We start from the raw sequence: 24,312 nt of genomic DNA, 5'->3' as shown, positions 1-24,312 counted from the left end.
TGACTTTTTTGCCCTACCGGTGGGCTACTGCAGGACAGTCCAGCCGCGTCCATTCGCAAAACGACTGTCTTATTCGGTTGTTTTGGTCTTTCTTTTCGCGCCGCTAATCTAATAGTGTGGTCTAGGCAGTCCAATCCTCGGGACGAACGCCACTGGTAGATGTGAAACACTCAATGGTGCTTTCGCACAATAAACAGTCAGTTCCATCTGATGGATCTGAAATCTGAATATCAGGCGAGACGCCAAGCCAGCCAACCGGACTCTATCGCAGGGCTCCATCGTCCGTTTCATCCGTCACTCGCGTGGCTTGATCATCCACCGAGTACTACGGTGTATCTACTATCTAGACTGACTTATGATGTGTAGTGCTGATACTTTAGATTCTACCCCTCTATCCAGTCGCGTACAGAATACATTCACTGTACATTACATCATTAACAAAGATCAACATTGATTGAATGCAGCATTGATAAGAATGAAGCGGAGGATATTTCCGCATTCCACCGATCATTTTTATCAAATTCTCCATTCCAATCACCATTCCGATCGTCCTACCCGAAATATTTCACAGAGTATCTTACTCAGAAGTATGTCCGACCTCCCATACTGTGTAAGTAAAAATGCACATCCATACCATCACCACACCACCACCAACAATCACGTCGCAACAAAACAACCCCCAAATTAATTAATAAACACAACATACAACACAATCCTTACCATCATCAACTAGACTAGATAACATACAGGAATCTACTACGGAGTTCACGGAATGACAAACACCCCCAAACCACCTGAAACCAACACAACCTAGACACTACTACCAGATATAGCATAACCACCACCGAATACTACCTACTACTAATCCTTCAGTCCCATTCAATACACGGTCCAACCTGGCATCATTAGGGTTCTCATCCACCCAACACCTACTATCACGTAGAAAAGCAGCTCATCGGCTTGCCGCCCCCAGATCCACCGCAATGGTTAAACACACTAGCCCCCAATGTTACTCAACTCAGCCTTGTTCGGCCTCGGTTAGGTGCAGATACTCGTGGGGATAAATATGCTGCTAGTAAGCTAAACTAAGCTATGTAGCTATGAAGGATGATGGAAAGGATGGGGATGAGAATAGTGTTGTTGGTAGGCACAGGTACCCGTTCATAAAGTTGTTGGATTTCGGAGTTGGATGGATAGTATAACCATTCCTTGTGGCAGCTACTAGTGAAGTAGGTGAAGGAGTAATTAAGACATCTTCCTACTTCCTTCAGATACATACAGCATACTCAGTAGGTAGTAATAAATACTAACCAACCAACCCATCTATACACATACACCCATTCAATAGGGTAGTAAGTAGTCAGTCAGTCAGTCAGTCAGTCAAGATAAGAATTCGCCAAGCTCTCACTCGTGATTTCATGTACATTCACAGGAAGCAGGGGTATAGCCACTATAGATAAATTAATTAATTACTCGGTTTCTGAGGGTGTTGAATTGGCGCTTGCAGGGGTATGCTACACTTGAGGAATAGAACATCACTACGTTAACTGGTTGGTCACAAAGTAGCTAACTTCGTACTGAAACGGCCCGATATGACTAAGATCTGACTGGGGACAAAACTGTCACAGATTCATCGTTAATGAAGTAGATCGTTAACTACCTTGTTACATAACTATAGTAATGAATTAATAGCTGAGCGACCTCACTAAGTAGCCAACTAGTAACTCACCATTAGACCATTAACCAACACAATGGACTCCTAATTATCTGAGTAACTAACTACCCATCTAACGTTATGAATTCATTAACTACGTAGCTAACAATCTAGCTGGAAGAGTAGGCGACGGAATAGAAGAAGTCGAAGATGTCACCCACACCCACACCCACAGCCTTACCCTTCCCATCCCACCCATGGAACCGACAACTTCCGATTCAACCAGCAAATAAACTCAACATCTGACATCCACCACATACTATTCTATCTCTAGATAGTCCAGATAGCCTTTCCCACCATTAACCTTCTAGACTCTACTCAACGTCATAGCAGAAAAGTCTATGATTCATCTCTACCTGTCAGGTGAAATATAAGATGATGCCTACATACCTGCACTAACTATTCCATTAACTGTTCTACTACTACCGCAAGGAAATTAATTGTATTCTGGACTGAAGTGATATTCACGAGTTAACTCGTATGTATATCCCATCATTTTTAAAATGAAGAAATGGATTAAAGATAACTGACCAATGAAATAGGAAGTTGGACAAAATGGACTCCATCAAGAAGAACCTTGAAACCGCCAAGAACAAGGGCCAGGATTACTATAACCAGATGATGGGACAGCAGCAGAGTATGTCGATTTCTTTCCTTTGTTATTGACTAGGGGAATTGGAAGGGAAAATCGGAGTAATGCTAACGGAGATACTCTGCTGGTACAGACTCCGATGCCTCCCAGTATGCCCAAGACGCCAAGAACAAGGCCAACGAGGGCATGGATAAGACCAAGCAGACGGCTAAGGATTATATGCCCGATCAGGCCGGGGATCATTAAATCATCCGCACAGTTGGTATAGGCTAATAGGCTAGCTACTAAAGAATGAATATAATATAATATAGTCAGATAAATCTTATAATACCGAAGAAAACCATAACAGTAAATACAGTCATTTCCCATAAACCATGCGCAAGAAGCAAAAAGTATCCATCAATCTCGTGATATAATTACAACCCTGACGCCAAGACAATCAATCAAACCGGACCAAGTCAGACAAGGAAAGAACACGAGGTATGTGCTTAACCCTGGCACATAATGCATGCCTCCTTGTTCTCAATGCTGCACTGGAGCACCTGCTGCGAGTAGATGTCGTTCTCGCGCTCTTCGCTCTCCTGCTGGCTGTCCTCCTCCTGAGGGCCGTTCTCCTGAGCGGAGGCATCAGCAGCAAGAGCCCGAGGGCTGCCGTTGGTGGAGCCGTTGACACCATTGGCACCGTTCTCGCTGTGTCCGTTGACCGGGGCCTGGCCACGGGGAACAGCAGAGTACGTGCTGGAGGCAGCGCCAACAGCCCGCTTCTTGTACGCAGCATTGGTGCGGGCCACGTTGGTGTCCTCGACCTTGAGCTGCTCCTGGTCGACGGTGAACTGGATGGGCGCAGAGGCGGCCATCGTGCGCAGGTAGTACATGCCCGTCTTCAGACCCATCTTCCAGCCGGCAAAGTGCATGCTGGTGATTTTGCCCATGGTGGGCTCCTTCAGGTGGATGTTGAGGGACTGAGACTGGTCAATGAACGCACCACGGTCCGCGGCCATCTGCAGGATCGTGCGCTGGGAGATCTCCCACACCGTCTTGTACAGCGCCTTGATGTCACTGGGGATGTTGGGGATGTTCTGGACGGAACCACCCTCGGCAATGATGCGGTTCTTCATGTTGTCCGACCACAGGCCGAGATCGACCAGGTCCTTCAGCAGCCACGGGTTGACCACCTGGAACTCACCAGCCAAGACACGGCGGGAGTAGATGTTGGAAGTGTAAGGCTCGAAGCACTCGTTGAAGCCCAAGATCTGACTGGTACTGGCAGTGGGCATGGGAGCGACCAGCAAGCTGTTGCGGACACCAGTCTGGGCGATCTTGGCCTTGAGGGAGTCCCAGTCCCAGAGGTCAGTGGGAGTGCGGTCCCACATGTCGTACTGAAGGATACCCTGGGAGACAGGAGATCCCTCGTAGGTCTCGTAAGTTCCGAACTCCTTGGCAAGATCAGACGAGGCGGTCAAACCAGCGTGGTAGATGGTCTCAAAGATCTGGATGTTCAGCTGTCTGGCCTCGGCCGAGTCGAAGGGCAGGCGCAGAGCGAGGAAAGCATCAGCCAGACCGTTGACACCCAGAGCAATGGGACGGTGACGGAAGTTGGACTTCTTGGCCTCCGGGACGGGGTAGTAGTTGATGTCGATGATCTTGTTCAAGTTACGGACCAAGACCTGGACAACCTCGTGGAGCTTGCCAAAGTCATACTCGCCGCGAGCAGCGTCGACGAAAGTAGGCAGAGCAAGAGACGCAAGGTTACAGACAGCAACCTCATCCGGAGCACTGTACTCAATAATCTCGGTGCAGAGGTTGGAGCTACGGATGGTTCCGAGGTTCTTCTGATTGCTCTTCTTGTTGCAAGCATCCTTGTACAGCATGAAGGGGTTACCAGTCTCGGTCTGAGCCTCCAGAATAGCGTACCACAGCTTCTGAGCCTTGATGGTACGACGGCCACGGCCTTCTTTCTCATACCTGCAATACTATTAGCATAGGTTGCGATTACACGGACCAACAAACTTACTTCTCGTAGAGAGCATCGAACTCATCACCGTAGACATCAGCCAAGCCAGGGGCTTCGTTGGGGCAGAACAGAGTCCAGTCACCGTTCGCCTCAACACGCTTCATGAACAGATCCGGGGTCCACAGGGCGTAGAACAGATCACGGGCTCTGACCTCCTCCTTACCGTGGTTCTTACGGAGATCCAGGAACTCGAAGACATCCGAGTGCCAGGGCTCAAGGTAGATGGCGAAAGCACCGGGGCGCTTGTTGCCACCCTGGTCAACGTATCTGGCAGTGTTGTTGAAGACACGAAGCATAGGAACAAGACCGTTGGAGGTACCGTTGGTACCACCAATGTAGGAGCCAGTAGAACGGATGCGGTGCACGTTCAGACCGATACCACCGGCCGTCTTGGAGATCATAGCGCAAGTCTTCAGAGTGTCGTAGATACCGTCAATGCTGTCCTCCTTCATGTCGACGAGGAAGCAAGAGGCGAGCTGGGGCTGGGGAGTACCAGCGTTGAATAGAGTCGGGGAGGCGTGAGTGAAGTACTTCTGAGACATCAAGTTGTAGGTCTCGATGGCCTTCTCGATGTCGCTGCCGTGGATACCAACGGCAACACGCATCAGCAGGTGCTGGGGACGCTCGGCTACCTTTCCGTTGATCCTCAACAGGTATGACCGCTCCAACGTCTTGAAACCGAAGAAGTTGTAGTTGAAATCACGGTCGTATACAATAGCCGAGTTGAGTTCGTCGGCATGTTTCATAATTATTTCGTATGTCTCCTTTGATATCATTGGTGCAGGAGCATTGTTTTTGGGGTTGACATAGTGGTAGAGATCTGAGATGACCAAAGAGAACTGCTTCTTGGTCTGCTTGTGGAGGTTGGAAACGGCGATACGGGCAGCGAGAATGGCGTAATCAGGGTGTGTGACAGTCATGTACGCAGCAGTTTCGGCAGCCTAAGTCAAATTATCAGCACTTGCTCTGCCAATTGTAGCCGCTGTAAACCTACCAGGTTATCGAGTTCAACGGTGGTGACACCCTGGTAGACACCAGAGATGACCTTCTGGGTAATGGCAGCGGCATCGACATGCTCAGGGTCAAGTCCGTAACACAGCCTCGACACACGAGCAGTGATCTTGTCGAACTGCACGCGTTCTTTGCGTCCGTCTGTATTCAAAGTTAGCACTGACGGTTGCAAGGGTGGCAAGGTCCATTCCGCTCAATGGACGGGCATCCATTCCATCCAAAGCAGGGAATCTTGTGCAACTCGTACTGACCTCTCTTGTAGACAAACATTTTGGACAGTGAGGTTATAGACAACGAGAAAAGAAACTAGAACAAAGGGTATATGGAAATGATATTAGGGTAGTAGAGAAAAGAAGGCTTGGATATGTATAAGAGAGGATTGAGAGGAGAAATCGTCACAGAAAGAATGTCCTGAAGACAGGAGCTGAGGGAGGATGAGAGAATGAGAGGAAAGAGAAGACGGAGGGGCAGAAAGATGGGAGGAGATATTTGATGTCGCCGGGGCAAACGCGTTACGGTGGATATCCACGCGAATTTTCGTGTTTGGACTAAATGGGTTGCCCTTTGCATACGAGCCCGCTGACTGGTGCGCCGCCAATCTTTGTCCGGCTGGCGGGAACGCGCGACGAGCGCAGTCACGTGTGGGTTTTCTTTCAGTTCACGCCACGTCCCTCAGCAAATGCCGTGCTTCTTACAAATCAGCTCCGAGCCTCGGACACCGTATATCCGTCTGCAGGATATGGTTTCCGCCGACCTTCGACTACGTACCATCATGATTCCCATGCAACCTAAGCCCCACTTGGATATATTACGTATGAACTTTCCGCCTCCCAGCGGGTTTCGGAGAGCTGCCTACGGATGCCTACACCGGTGGAGAAGACGCGGTTAAAGTGACGCGGTCTGCGCCCAATATGTACTCAACATCATTGATGTCGAAGGGTTCAGAGCCTTGTCTGAGATAATATACGAAGCGGACTAACTGGATCTATAACGTCGCCGCAAATCCGACAAAAACAACGGCCGCAAACGCAGCAGCAGACGCGCCACGGTCAGCCGATCCCAACGAAATGGTCTCATTAGGATGAGTGCTGGGACAAGCACTAGAGCTGGCATCGGGGACAGAGCTCGAAGTGGAGATGCCGGTTGAACTAGCTATGACGGAGCTAGGCTTGGTCGGGCTGAAAAGAGCGGTGGAATGGGATGCGATGCCGGACGAGGTTGTTGGTAGGTATGCTGCATAAGTAGAGTCAAATGTCTCTCATCTTTGGCACAGCGTCATTCAAGTTCAAAACATACCAATTGTGTAGCCTGCAGATGTACAGGTGTCTTTTAACTGCTCCAGAGCCAATTGTCTCTCGTCCCCGCAAAACTCCACGATCTTGGCCCAAACCTTGCCTACGTTCGTCGCACAAATATCTTGGAGGTTATCAGAATCCGATTGAGACCTATACTGGGTTAGCAGGAGACCAAACTAAGTGCAGCTATCTCGCTGTCACAGTTATACCTCGTGGCAGACACCAAACATGGCGGGGTCTGTGTAGCTACGCTGAGGCCTCCAAAGACCAGGAATGAGACGAGGAAAGCAAAATGAGCGAACAACATGATGCTATCGAGCTCTCAGAGGTCAAGCAACAAGCATATGAGAATCAGATATGAGAAAGGCAACAAAAGAACGTAACAACGAACGACTATCCAAGCATTGGCTGGATGTAATGCAACTACAGTAAAAGAGAGACTGCTGAGAAGCTAAAATTGTCTATGGAAAAGTGACTAGGGAGGATAAGAGTGACCAGCGTACTGATATAAAGGAGAGTGAGGCCAGACCACTCCGCCCCATGAGGCATCGACCCTGCCGATCCATCCTTCATTTCGCGGCCGGGAGTTGAAGTCTTGGCCAATGGCCCGAAGACTCGGGTGGAGTCCGCCAGGGACCAGCTCGGCTAGCGCCCGGGCCTCACTCCTATCCTTCTAGTGGACATGAGGAATAGTTATTTGTATTCATGAGTTAGTAGGTACTCGGACTGTATCCGATGAGCATGCTCTTAGCGTACCTCTTAATTTCCTCATTACCAAGTTGATACATTATCTTTACTCCCTTCCATGGTAGCTAACTATTCACCAAACTCCATAAAGCAATAGTCGGAATATCTGCAATACCAAGTGACCAATAATTATCATTTAAAAAAGCAGATACAAACTCACAATGACAACGTCCTCACCTATATAATGAGTCCAAGGTAAGGAGCCGGCCTACTTCCGAACAAGCTGCATCTTTTGGAGGGAGATTTAGTACGATCCCTAAGGGTAATACTTATAATCTAAGAGCAGTTTGCACTGTTTTCTAGGAAGGATCTTTCACCCTAAACCCTCAAAAGCCCGTAATAATCATAAGCAGCAAGTTTCAACAATGCTCTATTTCCAGTAGACATTTGACGATTAGGGAAGGGATCCTCTGCATCTGCCCTTGCGGCAAATGCAATACAAACTGTAACACAGCAGCCTTGGTTTCGATATTCAATATGGTATTTAAGCAGGTAATGTTAATATCAGGGAAAGTGATGTGTGTGTGTGTGTGTGTGTGCTGGTGCTGCAGGGTTGCTTGTAGTTAGGTGCATAAGGGGTTACTTGCATACCTACAACGGTCAATTGATCGGGCCAGGAAGTTGATTCCTGCTGTTCTAGCCACACACAAGCCTATAAAGTGGTGTATTTCTTCAGAAAAAGCATGTCCTTTTCTGGTATATTCCCTGAATTCTCCACTTTATTGCAGACTTTAGCGCGGTGAGTATATCTGCCCATCGTGGAGGCATATAGCAAGCGTGGTAGTGGGTTACTTTTCACAAAGTCTGGAGTTTCCCCGAGGAGGTGTATGACTGGGCTGTGTTGGGAGTTCCAGGTTACTCTTCCTTTTAGAGAACCCTCGGTTGATATTGAGTGTACTTTTTCCAGCTATTCTAGTTTCCGGCAGTTGGGATAGAATACCAGAGGGTGATTCTTGTTCTTGGCTAAGTTTGGTAGGGGCAAAAGGTGTATAGAGCAGACGTAGCCATTCGAATATGGGCTAGGATGCCGGTATCGATACTACTCAAATGGTTTAACAAGTGCAAGGATGCTCGATTTCAGAGAGATAGTAAATTCTTTCTCCAATGTTTATTCAATGCAAGTCTTCAATTGCTAATGACCTCTCCATGCATGTCGTATATCCAAGAGTCTGGGTAATCATAAGTATAAGTCTAGTAAGCATCGAGTCTTGACCAACGTCTATAACTCTAAAATCTCCATCCACCCAAATATCCCACTCACGCATCCCACGCAAGATCAAACCGACTGACAACCAGCTCTTGCAAATCCAACCTATAATCAACAATCTCCTTCCCATTGACCAAATCATTCTCCAAAACCCTCTTCTCCGCCTCTGCCTCATCCCTCGCAATTCCAGCCTTAACATGCCTCCTAATCAACCTGTTCTTCGCAACCTCGAAATCCACCTCCACAAACCACAACTCATCCATCAACTCCGCCGCGCGATTCCACGGCTCCTTATTCAAACTCAAGTAATTCCCCTCGAAGAATATCACCCGACACGACGCCGGGATCAATATATCGTCATCAACTGGGTCCTTTACCGCATGATCAAAGCTCGGTGCATACAGACTCTGCGTCTCGGGCGTCACCTGCTCCCGCAGCGCCCGGACCAGCTGCAGAAACTTCTCCCCGTCAAAGGTGAATGCTGCGCCGCGGCGCGCGATGGCATACGCCGGGTCGGGCATCTCGGATAGTTGTGCCCGGGTTAGATGGTAGCCGTCCATGGGCACGTTGGTTGCGACTTGTGGTGATTCGGGGTGTTGCGTTAGGTAGCGCCGGTTGATGCGGTTGGCCATCATGGTAGCCAGTTCTGTCTTGCCAGAGCCGGGTATCCCGCTGATGGCGATTAATAGGCGGGTGTCTTTGGGTGTGGATTGGAATTTGTCTGGGGAAACCTGGTTAGTTTTTGCGGGGGTGATGGGGTGCTGATTGCGGAGCATTGTTGCCCTCCTTCGTCCGGGGAAGAGATAGATGACTTACTCCAGATTTTATCGACTAGTCGGCTCACTTGGTCGTCCATTATTGATGTGTATATTATTTATAGGGGGAATAGATACGAAGAAAGTGAACTGGGGAAGAAGGTATTATATGGATTCAAGGAAAGAGATCCGTGGTCCCGTGCATGCAAAGATTGGGGACGCTTTGAAGAGCGGAAGATGGTGGATGGGAGTTAAGAAGTTTGCTATGGGGAAAACCAGATTCGAGAGACTTTTCCTCGGTACCTGTACCGAGTGATGGGCGACAAACAGGAGGATGGCAGTTCTGGGAGACAGCGAGAAGCTCCGACGGCGGGCTCGATGGGATAAATAAGTCGGCGGGGCTTGTCGTCAGAGTGGGGGCTCGCGATCGCATTGACTCCGGCCGGGCCAGCGATAGTGAGATACGTCACAGGGGACCGGCTAACTTATCAGGCACCGTGTGGTTATACTTTGTAGGCTGTGGATGAAGTAAACTCGTCATGTTTTTGGGTATTGTTTGTATATCTCAAGATTCCAGCTGGTGGAGCATAGATGGTAATGCTTATGTGGGATATTCAAATGCCGTTCTCAGTGCCATTCAAGGAACAACTGGTCAATGCATGAGGTCACATGTCCACGGCTAGCAGCAACTTGAAGTATCCCATCCCAGGTTAAGCTGATACGACTCCTACTATTTCCAATACCTTAATTAAATCACACCAAATGACATTAGACAAGCCAGGTTATATGAGTACAATATGTGCCCGGATATGCACTTTAGATCAATTCCATCTCATAATGGGTAATTCCCGTCCATAACTGATTCAGCCGATTGACCCTGGCTGAGACACCATAACGCCAAACAAGAGACCCCCGCTAAGAACAACTCGAAACCACAAGCATCCCCAGATGACCTATTAACTAAATTCTCGGTATCTAACACAGTGACAGAAAGGTACATGATCATCTCGACCTGAGCGGTCCATCCACGCTATCAGTGTCGTTAGTGTCATCGTTCGCGCCGAGCCGGCGGCCAAGGGTGCGGGACAGTCCAGCTGCCGCCCACCATTCTTCGGGGATATCCTCGCGACGCGCAAGTCGATCTAAGATGGCTTGCATCTGCTGCAGGTCTGGATCGGTAGAAGTAGAAGAGGAATCGGAGAATGCAAAGGAAATGGTAGGAATAGGAGGGTGGTTGCTCATGGTTGACTGGAGATGCTGAGCACGTCTCAGTGACTCCATCTGGCGAACACGACGGTAGCGGCGGAACAGTGCATTGGAAGAGATCCCTGTTTCGGAATCGCTGTCGGAATCGCTGGAGCTTGAATAGTCACAGGGATTTAAGAACTCGGGGTATGGATCAAGAACCATCTGGACAGTGCCCGTGCCCGTGCCTGATTCCATAGGGTTGGACATCTGCAGCGAGGTTGCCGAACTTGTGGATGTCCCGACGGTCGAAGCATTCGTTCCAGAAGCCGATGCGGACGTGAAGGACGAATCAGCACTAGGAAGATTGGTATCCGGCGTGATCGTGGTAAGGAGAGTCTCCCATGCATCGTTGGCATGATCGTCATCGGGACTCAGACTTCTCTGTCGGTCGCCAAGACCATCAATAGCCGACTCGCGGTTGGGACGATTCGCCTCATTGATCGATCGTTCACCGACACGTCGCAGGGTAGGGAAGCCCGCCGAGATCGAAAGATCGGTTCCAAGACCATCGGGTCGAAGGAATGGAGATAGACGAGCAGCTTCTGGGCGCGCTTGGGGAGACGCGGTCCTATGGTATGCAATCGCAGGAGCAAAACGCGGTGTGAACTGGGGATGAGTCTGGTCAGGCCGGTTGGTTGTGTCATCACCCGGCGATGGACGATTGTATAGATCGGGCAGGGCCGAGCTGCGCGGTATCCTCAATCGCTGACCAGGCCGCCCATGACGGAGCGCATCGCTCAGCAGTCGCTGGCCGGCTTCGCGTCTATCGGACTCCAGGAGGCCGCGGGCCAGGTCGAACGGGTCGTCGGCGCTGCTAGAGTTCGAAAGCGGAGAGCGCACATGACGCTGAAGACCATTCGCCTCACGCTCAATCTCATCTACTAGCGGACGAGGGAAAGGCGACCGGAGGGTTGCGCTGCGCAAGGCGGAGCCGCCATAGCGCGAGGGACGACGAATACTAGCCTGGCGACGAATTGCGGAGCGCGCAGTGGCACACGGGTCTTTGACGGGATTGTTCTTCGGAGCATCTGCGGAGGACTCGCAGAACAGTCTGCATCATGTCAGTCAGATATGACAGCCGTTCCGTGCGCTCTTGGCCGACGGAGTCGCGCGTAGAATCCCGACAGCGGCGAAAGTTGTGTAGGGTAAGAAATTGTGGACTCACGGAATACCCATGGCTACAGAGGATGAGAAAAGAAAGGATAGGGAGCGACGGTCCAGGCAGGAAGGGAGATCAAGGAAAGAAGCCGCATCCAGAAGTAGCGTGAAGTGACGCGAGTCCTTAAATGGAGAGGGCCAGATTGCGGGGACAGCGACCAGGGCGATGTGTTGATGGAGAAACGGCGAGATTTGGTTTTCCTCGTAAGGGTAAAAAGCGGAGGCGAAGAGATTTCGCGCCTGAGGCTTGCGGTCGTAGCGCCGCGGGTTGGCCTGAGGGAAACATTGGGGGATTCTGGGTGGCTGGGAGAACCGGTGGTGGCGCCCTAATGATCATCCGCGTACAATCTGGTACAGCGCCTAAAGGCTGAAGGGAGGAAAGAGTGAATGATCAATGAGTTGTCAATTGAGATGAATCGTGACCACTGAATGTTTCACTGACAATGGCATTGATCACAATGCAGCTGATTGACTATTTCCATGGATCAACTTCGAGTAGTATACTCCCTCAGCGTTACTCTGCCAGATTGATACCATTACCTGGATTATTGTCCCTCCGACTGGGGATATTACGTACGGTAACGACCGCTTCCGGCCTCGGCTCTCCTTGCCTTAGGCATTGATCCTTATCGGTCGGCACCTGACAGCTCCCCGATGATTATCTTGTCCGAATCCCGCGGGTAACTCAGATCGGCGCAAGTTTTCTGGAGGTCAAATTGATAACACACTTTTCCCTTCCATGACCACCTCGTCCCTCATCTTCCTCTGATCATGAGGATTGGTTCTTTTCAACTATCAATCATCACACACTCGGAGGGATGATTGAGCTCGGTCTTAGTCGCATAGTCCGCCTTCTCCAGCAGACGCCGCTGACTTGGAAGGCTATCCATATCGCTGGCACCAATGGCAAAGGGTCCATCAGCGCTTATCTCTCCCACCTGTTGTCGACGGGTGGTGTTCGCTGTGGCCGTTTCACCTCCCCGCATCTGATTGATCGTTGGGACTGCATCACTATCGGCGAAAAAGTCGTTCAAGAGTCACTCTTCCGGCAGATCGAAGCCAGAGTCAAGCTTCGAGATCAAACGCTGGGAATCGGTGCGAGCGAGTTTGAGCTACTGACTGCAACTGCATTCGAGATATTCAATCATGAGCGCGTTGACATTGGGGTGGTGGAGGTGGGCATGGGCGGTCGCCTGGACGCAACGAACATCCTGACCGACGTCTTGGTCTCCGTCATCGCGAAGATAGGCCTGGACCATCAGTTCCTCCTCGGCGATACTATCGAGGAAATCGCAAGGGAAAAGGCTGGAATCATGAAATCGGGTGTTCCATGTGTTGTAGATGGTACCAATTCGCCTGAAGTGCTCCGAACCCTCGAAGACCACATCAAGGAACTCGGCATCGACGCGATCTTCACACGCCCCGATACTCCAGAGTATCACTCCCCATCGCTCTGTCGGCTCTTTGCTACACTCGATCTCCTACCTCACCAGCGAGCGAACATGTCCTGTGCGGTTTCGGCCTTGAAACTTGCTCTGTCTCTATTCCGTCCCGACATCGACGTCGATGTGCTCGTTCCACAACTGTCAAAAGTCGAGTGGCCGGCGCGCCTACAAAAGCTTGTTCTGAAACCATTGGCAGATCGTGAAGAGCCTGTTCTGCTGGATGGTGCCCACAATACTCAGTCGGCGGAGGTTCTCGGAGAGTATGTGGATTACAAACTTCGTCCGCAAGGTACGAACGTCACCTGGGTTATCGCGGCCTCCCGCGGTAAGGATATAGAATCCTTGTTTCATTCTATAATCAAGGCGGGCGATCGAGTCGCGATCACCGCGTTCGGACCCGTGGATGGCATGCCCTGGGTCAAGGCCAATGATCCAGAAGAGGTGGCTTCTTGTGTCCGATCAATCGCGGGTATTGGACAAGTGCAAACCTTTGGGGAAGACATTTCCGGCGCTATCCATTGGGCTTGTGAACAAGCTAGTGACGGCCCATTGGTCATTGCTGGCAGCCTCTACCTGGCGTCGGATGTTCTACGTCTTCTCCGGGAAGCACAAAAGCAATTATAAGTCATGGCATCAGGACCAATGGTCTTTAGTGACAGAGATACCCTTTTCCATCCGCAGCGTTTTGGCGTATCTGTAAGTATATAAGCATACATTAGTTAGTTTAACGGAAGTGGATTTCCTGTTCCGAGGACCTAATCTTGTAAATCACCAATGCGCAAACCAGTCTTGCGACCTGCATATATACAGTGCAGCACTACATTGCAGTAAGAAATAACACATCAATACCATGCTACGAGTTGCAGAGGAATAATTGCACAGCTCGCATCATCGCGGGTGTAAGTGATACGGTGATAAGGCTGATCGGAGATCCAGCAGCGGCCGGGCGCTGCGTCATGGCCTAAGCCAGCTGGTGGTGGTCTGTGGGGAACAAGAGAAAAGGAAAGTTCAAAACACCCGCCTGTATTGCATTTGCTCCGGTAGGCACAGCAGTCCGTGACTTTTCGTCGGTCCTTTCGCAAGCATCTGGTTGGATATCCGTGAGTCTTTCTGACAAGCGGACGATTGGATTTGCTTTTCTGGAGGGGAAATTCGATGTGTAGAGACGCGTTGAACCGGACGCGGCTCTCTCTTGACTGCGAGGACAAAGATCGTTCCTGTATGTTTTTTTCTTTCGTCTGAATCCACCATGAGATCATGCCATATTTTCTGCGGAGTTCAGCGCAGATTTATCTTCCTGCTGCATCTTATAATGTGTCTGAAACCTACTAACAAGATCTCTACTGTCTGGATAAATAGTTCGTGCTGACATGAACGATCCGATCGGTTCTCTGGCGCCTGCCTTTTCTACACCTTCCCTCGTCGTCTAAGCCTACAGTTGTCGGATTCCGAGTGCATCCAGCTGCTGAGTGTCAGTTTAAACAAACAGCGAAAAGGGGACCTCGATCCACCCGCTGCGCGACCATGGTTTCCCGGTCCAGCGAAGCCAGTGAGGGGCCGCCGCCACCTTCCAAGGCCTCCGGTACTCCAGCCAAAACGCGACTGTCGAGACTCAACTCCAGCCCGGCCAAACAGGACAAGCCGAAGGATGATAGGGTTGTCAAATCGTCTGCTAAGGATGTCGCGGAGCTTAAGGATTATGTATGGATAACGGCTTTCCCTGGTTCCCGTGATGGGAGTGGCTAATGGTGACTTAACGTAGCAATTGGGCGACTGCCTAGGTAAAGGCGCCTTTGGGTCGGTCTACCGGGCCTTGAATTGGAATACCGGGGAAACGGTCGCTGTGAAGCAGATCAAATTGGTGGATCTGCCGAAGAGTGAACTACGAGTGATTATGGTAATATCCCTCTCCGGTCGCCGCTTGTCGAGTCGCTGTCCGCTAACGCCGAGTGTTGCAGTTGGAAATCGATCTCTTGAAGAACCTAGATGTGAGATGCGACATCCGATCATGTCCCTTGTCACCCGAGCTGACCTGTGATTGTAGCATCCCAATATTGTGAAGTATCAGGGGTTCGTGAAGTCTGCGGAAACTCTAAATATCATTCTTGAGTATGTACCTTCGCATTGATTGCTGAAGCCATGATCCGTGTAGCTGACGAGACAGATACTGTGAGAATGGATCTCTCCACTCGATCGCAAAGAACTTTGGGCGTTTCCCGGAAAACCTGGTTGGTCTCTACATGTCTCAGGTGCTCCATGGTCTCCTATATCTGCACGAGCAAGGTGTCATCCATCGGGACATCAAAGGAGCCAACATCCTTACAACGAAAGAAGGTCTAGTCAAGCTTGCAGATTTTGGTGTGGCCAGCAGGACCACTGGGCTTAGCGAGTCCAGCGTCGTTGGGACGCCGTATTGGATGGCTCCGGAGGTGATTGAACTTTCTGGTGCGACGACAGCTTCAGATATTTGGAGTCTTGGTTGTACCGTGATCGAGCTTCTGGAGGGTAAGCCTCCTTACTACAATCTCCAACCTATGCCGGCTCTATTCCGCATTGTCAATGATGACCACCCTCCCCTTCCTCAGGGTGCTTCTCCGGTCAGTTTCCTGTCCCTTTCTCCGTTCTCAATATCTCATTAGTATCCAGGCTGTCAAAGACTTCTTGATGCAATGCTTCCAAAAAGATCCCAATCTTCGTGTTTCCGCCAGGAAGCTCCTTAAACACCCATGGATTGTCAACGCTCGCAGGTCTGATTCCGTGGTTCCCAAGAAATCCACCGAGTATGAGGAAGCAGTCAAGAGTGTTCAGGAGTGGAACGAAGCTCTCCGTTCTCCGGATACTGGAACCCTGCGGAAGCCGTACAGATACGACGCTCAAGGTGCTGCTCTGCGCCCCGAAATGGCTCCATCTCGGTATACACCAACAAAGGATATTCTTCCCAGCCCGGTGTCCAAGCATGTGACAGATCGGTTCCGCTCGCCGGACTCCACGGAAGAAGACAATTGGGATGATGACTTTGCTACTGCCATCTCTCCCAGCGCGCTGCAGCTTCCCCACCTTCGACCACAAGACAATTTTGGCGGAATGCTTTCCTCCGAAAAGCTGAAGGCGTTTGCATCCCTAGATGGTACAGTGCTGAAGTCAGAAGACGGCTTTGATGACTTCGATGATCCTTTCTCTCAACAGCCCGGTGAATCGGATCCTCTTCGGACCATTCGCCCTTACTCGGCCAAACCAACCGGGATGGAGAACATGCCACAGCAGACAAAACCCACAATAACTGCAATGCACCACAATGTACCTGTTCTCAAGACCCCTGTGCCACCTTTAAGACCGCAGCGCCCGACATCGTATTTCAAGGAGAACTCGGTTGAAGACTACTCCGACCTCATCTCTGCAAATGAAGATATCTTGGATGATAAGCTCAGTGCTTTCCAGGTAAGAATATCCCCTGCTGGGTTATTAGTATGCGTCTTCTTATGCGTCTTAGGATATCGACGAAGAGGGCAGCGATATATCGATCCCCTCACCTTCGAAGGAGGTAGTCCGGTATCAGGCATCACCGGATCGTGATGAAGATCATCAGCCGCAGCTTAGGAAACGGATATCTGTCAAGCGCCACCGATCAGCAATAGAAATACAAAAGTTCGCAGAAAATGAGCGAGACGAAGACTTCTCTGACATTCTAGGAGCTGATGAGGTTGCCTTGGATAAGCCCGAAAGCGATGAGGGCTCAGATCGGAGTACGCTGATGTTGAACTCAAAGCTATCGAACAATTCATGGCTTGGTGATCAAGATGATGAGGACGATCCGTTCGCCCAGCTTGAAGAAGGACTCGATGAGGTGGATCTGGAAGCTAACATCGCTCGTGACAAATACGCACGTCTACGGGGTCAAGTCGAGGGTCTTGTCAGCTCTCTGAAGACGTCTCAAGATGAAGATGTGCTTGGAGAAATCTCGGAGCAACTGCTAACCGTGTTCTGTGACCTTCCAGAGACGAAGAACATCATCATTAGCGCTCACGGGATGCTACCGATTCTAGAAATCCTTGACATTTGCCGTCGGCGCGACATCATTCTGTGCTTGTTGCGGATTGTCAACGCCATCATTTTCAATGACTATGAGATCCAAGAGAACCTCTGTTTCGTCGGAGGTATTCCAATCATCAACGAATTTGCCTCCAAGAAATATCCGAGAGAGATTCGACTAGAAGCAGCAGCCTTTGTGCAGCAGATGTATCAAACATCTACTCTTACCCTCCAGATGTTCGTCAGTGCTGGTGGTCTCAACGTATTGGTCGAGTTCTTGGAAGACGACTACGAAGATGAACGCGATCTCGTTCTCATTGGGGTGAACGGTATCTGGAGCGTTTTTGATTTACAGGTATGGTCGACTGCAGATTAACCTACTCCATTAGACGCTGACTCGATTTAGGGTTCGACGCCGAAAAATGATTTTTGCAGGATTCTATCACGCAATTCTGTCTTGGATCCCTTGTCACTTGTTTTGAGCCGAGTCTTGGACGAAGAAGGAGAATTGGCAGAAATCGTGGAAGGCCGGATAGCCAACATCTTTTTCATTTTCTCGCAGGCCGAGAATCACGTCAAGGAAATGGTTGCTGAGCGAACAGTTCTGCACAGTAAGGCATCAGGGTTAAATATAAAAGACACTCCGCTAATCTGTCTTAGGGGTCCTGAAAGAGCTGAAGCGGATGACGCCCGCACACCAGATCACTATGTTGAAGTTCATCAAGAATCTGTCCATGCTTTCAACAACTCTCGACTCGCTCCAGAATTCCAACGCCATCGACGTGCTTACGGACTTATTGAGGTCGACGATCAAAAGGCCGCACTTCCGGGAAGTTAGCAACCAGATTCTCAACACTATCTACAACATGTGTCGTCTGAACAAGTCCCGCCAAGAGGATGCGGCTTTGAATGGCATTGTACCACTTCTTCAAAAGATTGTAAAGACCGAGCGGCCCCTCAAAGAGTTTGCGTTGCCGATTCTCTGCGACATGGCGCATTCAGGTAAGGTCGGACGGCGCGAACTATGGCGCAACAAGGGTCTGGCTTTCTACATTTCTCTGTTGTCGGACCCGTACTGGCAGGTGACCGCATTGGATGCTATATTTACTTGGTATGTGCTGGCACCGTGTGTAGTGAGAACCGATCTAATTCTTTGGCAGGCTCCAGGAAGAAACGGCCAAGGTCGAGGAACACCTTTTGGATAACCGCTACGACAAGATGTCCTTTACGGATTCCATTGTCAGGTGCTTGACGATTTCCAAGGCGAACGCCTTCGAGAACATTCTCGAGCCACTGCAAAAGCTTCTGAGACTGAGTCCGCCTATTGCCTCGACGTTTGCGCGTCCTGATCTCTTCACGAGGCTAGGGCAAAAACTACATCACAACAAAGCCGCTGTTCGGCTGAACCTCCTGCGTATTATCTCGAGCATCTGCGATTCTAGCGAAGAACAAGGTGGCCTTCTTGCGAAATATGGACTTTTGGAAGCAATCCGGGAATTGGAGCATGACCCGGCCATTCTGGTCAGAGACATGGCTGGCAAGCTGATCCAATCCAATGAGCGCAGTGAATCTTTCAGTCTCGAGAAGCGCAAGCCTGGTATGAGGCGCAAGAGCACGTCTACCACGCCCCCAGGCTACCTTGCGAACCAGTCCGCCCCAGCCACCCCACAGATCAATCGATTCAACCAACCCAAGGCTTATTTCGATGGACGGGAAAGCCAGCGACACCCACGGCCCTCCCTTAGCAGCTCGGCTCTGGCATTACGACCGGGCAGTAGGGATGGCACTAGCCCCGCTCTGTCAGCTGGGCTCAGCAGCAGTGCCGGTCCGTCGAGGAACAGACTGTCGCGAGGAGTGGCTAACAGGCTATCACAAGTAGAGCTCCTGGCCGAGGAGGAGACTCGACCGTCGAGTTCACTCTCCCGTCGACGTTCCATCCTTCCTCAGCGCCGACGACCCACGCATGCTGATTCTGACTGGGCGTCCTAGCGGACCTCATGCTGGGTCGAGGTGCGGTGATTGGCTCATGTGTAGACAGAAGGCTGTGGAAATAGATGAATACATAGTATTTGCATTGCATAGGATTGGAGTACTGGGTTTGTTTGTGAATTGCTTTGACTGTGTATACACATTCATTTGTCGATGTGCTTTCAGGCGGAGATGGGGATCTCTCTCAGGCCGGTATTCGGGATACAGGAAGACGGAACTGTTAGGGAGGGGAATGGCCCATGTAGATAATCATGGATAACATACGAGTGCGATTTTATGTTTTTCTGTTCGAACTTTGTGTAAAAATCATTACTGACTCACAGTTGATTGATTATAATTGATATACATTGTAAGGGCAATCCCGAAGTGGCGGCCAAACGGGGGCTGATCGGCTTCCGATGCAGAAGTGCGACGAAAATGCGCCGCGGCGGCCAACCAGTGAACTTCTCCGCCGCATCCTCCCTCCTCATCCTCCTCCTGCAGACTTTCCTCCTCCCCCTACAATTGTCCTCGAGGGCTTCGTGCTGGCACGGATGATCCACGCCGTCCGGTTGACTGCTGTTCTCGACTTGTGGTCGCTCCCCAGACGGCATTGTTCGAGTTCGGGATGAGGGCGGCGCTCCTCCGCATTCCGCTGCGGGCTTCCAATTTTGATCCTGCGGCGGTCATACGATCGGCTGCGAAGCCTTCTCTCGCCTGCCACCCTGGCAATTTCGCCCCGTCGTCCTCGATTGCCCGTCAGTTGATTTCCACCTCGGTTACTACACCTCCTGCATCATGCTCGAAGCGCTTCTCCGGTCGTATCGCCCAGTCGATTCCCCGGGCCACTTACGCCACCCGCACGTCTGCGTTGTCTGAATCGGCGAATTCGGGACAAAGTGATGGAAAGCATTCGGGATCCGGTCAGTCGCGCAGCAAGGCCATCAAGTATGCTGTGATTGGAGGCACCCTCGTGGTTGGAGCAGTGGTGTTTTCGGACCAAGTTCAACACCTCTACCGTGCCGCTGCGAGAACTGGCAGAGTGGTTGGCACACTGGCGGTTTGCATTAACGAGTAAGTGGGAAGCATACATATATACCCCTGAGGATATGCTGTCGGCATACTTATACGTCTTGATTCATGCAGCTACCGGGTAACTCTCAAGCAAGAAACCTCCACGCCGGAGGAGCGAAGCGAAGCCATTCGGGCCTGTCACAAACGTTGCGCGGAACGGACTCTACGGGTTCTCGAGAAGAATGGATCGATCTTTATCAAGCTGGGACAGCATTTGAGTAGCATGGGCTACCTGCTTCCGTCGGAATGGACTACAACTTTTGTCCCGCTCCAGGACAAGTGCCCCGTGTCTTCGATTGAATCGATCGAGGAAATGTTCGTGGCCGATACAGGACGTCGTATCGACGAGCTGTTCTCGTCCTTCGATTCCGAGCCTATTGGTGCCGCTTCTTTGGCGCAGGTGCACATTGGTACGCTGAAGGAAACAGGTCAGAAGGTTGCGGTCAAGGTGCAGCATCCCGCTTTGGCGGAGTGGGTGCCCCTGGATCTGGCCTTGACTCGGTTTACCTTTTCGATGCTGAAGCGCTTTTTCCCTGAATATGATCTGGAATGGCTCTCTCGTGAAATGGACCTGTCTCTGCCTCAGGAGCTGGATTTCCGAATGGAGGCGGAGAATGCCACGCGGGCGAGCGAGTACTTCAAGAAGCACTCTGATGCCCCGTTGGTCATTCCTGAAGGTATGCCTCGACAATCATAGTTGCCTTTACCCAGCAAGTGCATACTAACATCATCCAGTGATGTGGTCCCAAAAGCGTATCCTGGTCATGGAGTTCATCTCCGGCCGACGTCCCGATGATCTCGAATTCCTCGACTCGAACCACATTGACCGCGACGAAGTTTCCGCTGCTCTGGCACACATCTTCAACGAGATGATCTTCGGCAACAACGCACCTCTACACTGTGATCCTCACGGCGGCAACATCGCCATCCGTCCGAACCCCAACCGCCGCCGACACAACTTCGACATCGTCCTCTACGACCACGGTCTCTACCGCGACATCGACAAGGACCTGCGCCGCAACTACGCCAAGCTCTGGCTGGCTGTGATTGAGTCCGACCTGCCGCGCATGCGCGAGTACGCGCGCAAGGTTGCCGGAATCACGGACGAGCAGTTCCCGCTCTTCGCCAGTGCCATCACGGGCCGCGACTACATGGTTCTCCAGAAGAAGGATATCGTATCCGCTCGTACCTCGGCAGAACGAGAGAGCATGTCCGGCTCTTTGGCCGATGGTCTGCTGCAGCAATTAGTCGAACTTCTAGGCCAGGTACCTCGGATTATTCTACTGATCCTCAAGACCAACGATCTGAGTTAGTCCCACACCTCCCTCCCCTTCTTATCTAGCTGCCTCTAATCAATGATGTCAAAAAATAGCTCGCAGTCTCGACGAGAACCTCCACACCCGCCAAGGACCTATGCGCACCTTCCTCATTCTCGCCCGCTACGCCACCCGCACTGTCTTCGAAGAGCAAATGGACTCTGTCAATGAGACCGGGGGTATCCTCCGTCCTGGAAACTTCTGGCGCTTCCTCTGCGCTTGGACTGGGTATCTGCGCGTGGATTTGAAGTTGTCTGTTTATGAGACGTTGCTTTCGTTGAAGAGTCGGTTCGGGCTGGTTTGAGTGATTGTATATTCTTCTTTTTCTCTTCTTATTCTTTCTTTCTTACCTCTACTTTTTTTACCCCTTTCCTTTGTTTTTGAATCCCTGCTACGCAGTAATTGATCGATATCGATATAGAGGGCATATGCATGCGGTGTTGTGCATTGGCGTTTCTCTTTTCCTTTTCCATTACCTTTTCCTTTTTTTCCTTTCAGTTAATCCACCTGATATCGTTAGTTTAGACTTGACTTTTCTCTCATCGTTTGTTTATCCATTTCAGTTATCTGGATCTTGAAAAGAAAGCCGTGCTCTGTCTGTACTTTATACATATATAGAATATTTATTTCATCATATTGCTATCTCTTATATGCTGAATACCTTATATAAGATAAATACAATAGCTACTACTCCCTAGATCAATAAAAACAAAGTAATCCTCTTAGGTACTAGATACATAAAACAGGTACCCAGTATTCAAGTTGGTAAGATAGATAAAACAAGTAGTAGGTAAGGTACCTTGGTAGCCACGCCCCTTGCACATCACTCCCAATTCAGACGGAATAATCAAATCAACACTAGTACACTAATATAATAAATAAATCTGTCACATCTGCAGAATTTATCAGATCTAATCGTTGCATGCATGCGTGCGTACCTTGTTAGACAACCACGCACAGACTACTGTCATAGTAGTTAGAGCTTAACTACTGTGTGGCTATGCTAGGTGCTTATCAGATGGGGCTTTTCCTTCTTTGTGTTACTTGTCATGTAACTGTAAGTTATCTGTGCTGTGCTGTGCTGCATGATGTCAGTGGCCAGCCATAGCTGGCTGAGTTGATGGGTGGAGGTGGCGAATCAGATAACCACTCTTACTACTATCTCTTTGTTTCGATGGTTTTCTATCAATCTATCTACTGTATATACTACGTTGTGATGATTACATTCATCTCGATAGATAGAGAGGAGTACATTTTATTGTGTAGTTGTACTACTGTGATTGATGATGATGTTGTATATATCCGAATAATCAATCCCTTCTTTAGTTGCTTCGCCGGAAACACAATGAGTAAAGTAAAACGAGTCATGAAAAGGAAAGAAAAGAATAATGAAATGCTATACACCGTTTAATAAACGAAACGAAAGGAAAAAAGTCCATCCAATCCAGACTGACTGACTGACTGACAAGCAACAGGTTATTTTGTGGGAATCACATATTCGGCCCAGACCATTCCACTCCACTCCATCACAGGCCAAATCCATACACAGTCACATCTCCATTGTATCATTCTGCTTCGCTCTTCTCTCCAGGGAATCAATCATGGTATCTGTATCCGTATCCGTATCCATTTTTGCTCCGTATTTTTATGATTTTTCAGATTTTTCACTCATTCGTATGAAACTCAAGAGAAAACTTAAGCAGTAGCGCTGCTGGTCTTCTCAACCTCCACCTGCACCTCAGGGATAGAGGCGCCCGTGCCGGACAGGTCGGTCTTCACGGTGCGAGGGTTCTTGGTGTAGTAATCCGAGATGGCGGACTTGATGGCGTCTTCGGCAAGCATGGAGCAGTGCACTAGAAATATATGTTAGATCTTATCATCTCTTCCCCAACTTCTTTCAGAGCTCTCATTTCCAGGAACAAGGGGGACGTACGCTTGACAGGGGGCAAGCACAACTCCTTGGCAATATCGGTGTTACGGATCTTAGCGGCCTCGTCGAGGGTCATTCCGCGGACCAACTCAGTCAGATAACTCGAGCTGGCAATAGCGCTACCGCAACCGAAAGTCTTGAACTTGACGTCGCTGATCTTGTTGCTGTCTTTGTCGACACGGATCTGAAGCTTCATGACATCGCCACAGGCCGGGGCGCCGACGAGACCGGTACCAACATCCATAGACTTGGCCATGGAGCCGACGTTTCCTATACGATGCTCGTTAGTATACGTTTCTGGGCCTTCTTTATTTGCGTGTGCGTCAAGTGGGCGTGGTTTGAATGCGCAGCGTATTGTATATGTTGATGCGATGACATCTTGTCGAGGGATGGATGCAGGAAGCTACCTACTTGGGTTGGAGTAGTGGTCCAACAGTGCAGGGATGGTCAGTATTTTCTTCGATGCAAAAAAAGGAAGAAATGGTAGACATATCTTTCTCATGGTATCCTCTGCGCTGCTGCTGCTGAGGAGCAACAACAGTCGACCTCACGGCTTGCTGGATTCCGGAGACGGCCGGGGTGACGCTGCGAGGCGAAAGGACGCCGGAGCGAGGAACAACTGTTACTAGACGACGGAACATTGTGTATGTGATGTGTGTGGTGAATTAAGAGGAGAGTAAAGTATTATTTAGATAGTAAATTGATGATGAAAAGGACAGGTGAGTGGTGATGTCGGGGTTGAGTGGTTAAGTTAGTTAGGAAGAGTAGGGTGTGATGAAAGATTGATAGTTGCGATTGATTAATTATGG

The 24,312-nt window shown here is 50.1% G+C and overlaps 9 protein-coding genes across 9 annotated transcripts; 4 read left to right on the top strand and 5 right to left on the bottom strand.

Moving 5' to 3' along the window:
- Positions 1–2,136: 2,136 nt before the first annotated feature.
- On the top strand, positions 2,137–2,569 carry BO87DRAFT_374865 (uncharacterized protein). Its single transcript, XM_025622887.1, has 3 exons — positions 2,137–2,192; positions 2,257–2,351; positions 2,440–2,569. The coding sequence occupies exons 2-3, from the start codon at positions 2,270–2,272 to the stop codon at positions 2,550–2,552; spliced, it is 195 nt and encodes a 64-aa protein (XP_025481992.1). The 5' UTR covers positions 2,137–2,192; positions 2,257–2,269; the 3' UTR covers positions 2,553–2,569.
- Positions 2,570–2,603: 34 nt separating this feature from the next.
- On the bottom strand, positions 2,604–5,877 carry BO87DRAFT_457464 (ribonucleotide-diphosphate reductase subunit RNR1). The gene is made up of 4 exons (XM_025628805.1): positions 5,583–5,877; positions 5,315–5,472; positions 4,321–5,261; positions 2,604–4,271 (listed from the first exon to the last, which is right to left on the bottom strand). The coding sequence occupies exons 1-4, from the start codon at positions 5,599–5,601 to the stop codon at positions 2,795–2,797; spliced, it is 2,595 nt and encodes an 864-aa protein (XP_025481991.1). The 5' UTR covers positions 5,602–5,877; the 3' UTR covers positions 2,604–2,794.
- A 439-nt stretch (positions 5,878–6,316) lies between these two features.
- BO87DRAFT_457463 (putative GPI anchored cell wall protein) lies at positions 6,317–7,270 on the bottom strand (the record flags this gene model as incomplete). Its single annotated transcript, XM_025628804.1, has 3 exons — positions 6,836–7,270; positions 6,628–6,776; positions 6,317–6,564 (listed from the first exon to the last, which is right to left on the bottom strand). Exons 1-3 carry the CDS (start codon positions 6,931–6,933, stop codon positions 6,317–6,319), a joined length of 495 nt encoding a protein of 164 aa, XP_025481990.1. The 5' UTR covers positions 6,934–7,270.
- A 1,202-nt stretch (positions 7,271–8,472) lies between these two features.
- BO87DRAFT_330787 (kinase-related protein) lies at positions 8,473–9,913 on the bottom strand. Its single transcript, XM_025620313.1, has 2 exons — positions 9,397–9,913; positions 8,473–9,301 (listed from the first exon to the last, which is right to left on the bottom strand). Exons 1-2 carry the CDS (start codon positions 9,434–9,436, stop codon positions 8,631–8,633), a joined length of 711 nt encoding a protein of 236 aa, XP_025481989.1. The 5' UTR covers positions 9,437–9,913; the 3' UTR covers positions 8,473–8,630.
- A 198-nt stretch (positions 9,914–10,111) lies between these two features.
- Positions 10,112–11,936, bottom strand: BO87DRAFT_374861 (uncharacterized protein). Its single transcript, XM_025622886.1, has 2 exons — positions 11,749–11,936; positions 10,112–11,634 (listed from the first exon to the last, which is right to left on the bottom strand). The coding sequence occupies exons 1-2, from the start codon at positions 11,757–11,759 to the stop codon at positions 10,338–10,340; spliced, it is 1,308 nt and encodes a 435-aa protein (XP_025481988.1). The 5' UTR covers positions 11,760–11,936; the 3' UTR covers positions 10,112–10,337.
- A 324-nt stretch (positions 11,937–12,260) lies between these two features.
- BO87DRAFT_374860 (dihydrofolate synthase) lies at positions 12,261–13,925 on the top strand. The gene has a single exon (XM_025622885.1). The coding sequence runs from the start codon at positions 12,560–12,562 to the stop codon at positions 13,808–13,810; it is 1,251 nt and encodes a 416-aa protein (XP_025481987.1). The 5' UTR covers positions 12,261–12,559; the 3' UTR covers positions 13,811–13,925.
- A 291-nt stretch (positions 13,926–14,216) lies between these two features.
- Positions 14,217–19,509, top strand: BO87DRAFT_405343 (serine/threonine-protein kinase). The gene is made up of 11 exons (XM_025625930.1): positions 14,217–14,405; positions 14,546–14,887; positions 14,949–15,083; positions 15,145–15,174; positions 15,231–15,295; positions 15,351–15,783; positions 15,833–16,624; positions 16,677–17,570; positions 17,622–17,826; positions 17,876–18,326; positions 18,376–19,509. The coding sequence occupies exons 2-11, from the start codon at positions 14,711–14,713 to the stop codon at positions 19,202–19,204; spliced, it is 4,011 nt and encodes a 1,336-aa protein (XP_025481986.1). The 5' UTR covers positions 14,217–14,405; positions 14,546–14,710; the 3' UTR covers positions 19,205–19,509.
- Positions 19,510–19,675: 166 nt separating this feature from the next.
- BO87DRAFT_457458 (ABC1 kinase family protein) lies at positions 19,676–22,209 on the top strand. The gene is made up of 4 exons (XM_025628803.1): positions 19,676–20,257; positions 20,330–20,934; positions 20,993–21,565; positions 21,630–22,209. The coding sequence occupies exons 1-4, from the start codon at positions 19,812–19,814 to the stop codon at positions 21,875–21,877; spliced, it is 1,872 nt and encodes a 623-aa protein (XP_025481985.1). The 5' UTR covers positions 19,676–19,811; the 3' UTR covers positions 21,878–22,209.
- A 625-nt stretch (positions 22,210–22,834) lies between these two features.
- On the bottom strand, positions 22,835–24,299 carry BO87DRAFT_374856 (putative iron-sulfur cofactor synthesis protein (Isu1)). Its single transcript, XM_025622884.1, has 4 exons — positions 23,997–24,299; positions 23,915–23,938; positions 23,507–23,773; positions 22,835–23,426 (listed from the first exon to the last, which is right to left on the bottom strand). Exons 1-4 carry the CDS (start codon positions 24,142–24,144, stop codon positions 23,269–23,271), a joined length of 597 nt encoding a protein of 198 aa, XP_025481984.1. The 5' UTR covers positions 24,145–24,299; the 3' UTR covers positions 22,835–23,268.
- Between the last annotated feature and the right edge of the window lie 13 nt (positions 24,300–24,312).

This window comes from Aspergillus neoniger (genome assembly GCF_003184625.1).
Source record: "Aspergillus neoniger CBS 115656 unplaced genomic scaffold BO87scaffold_9, whole genome shotgun sequence".
In the NCBI taxonomy this organism is placed as follows: Eukaryota; Fungi; Ascomycota; class Eurotiomycetes; order Eurotiales; family Aspergillaceae; genus Aspergillus; species Aspergillus neoniger.
The sequence above is the reverse complement of the archived record's forward strand: the minus strand, read 5'-3'. Positions and strand labels throughout refer to the sequence as shown.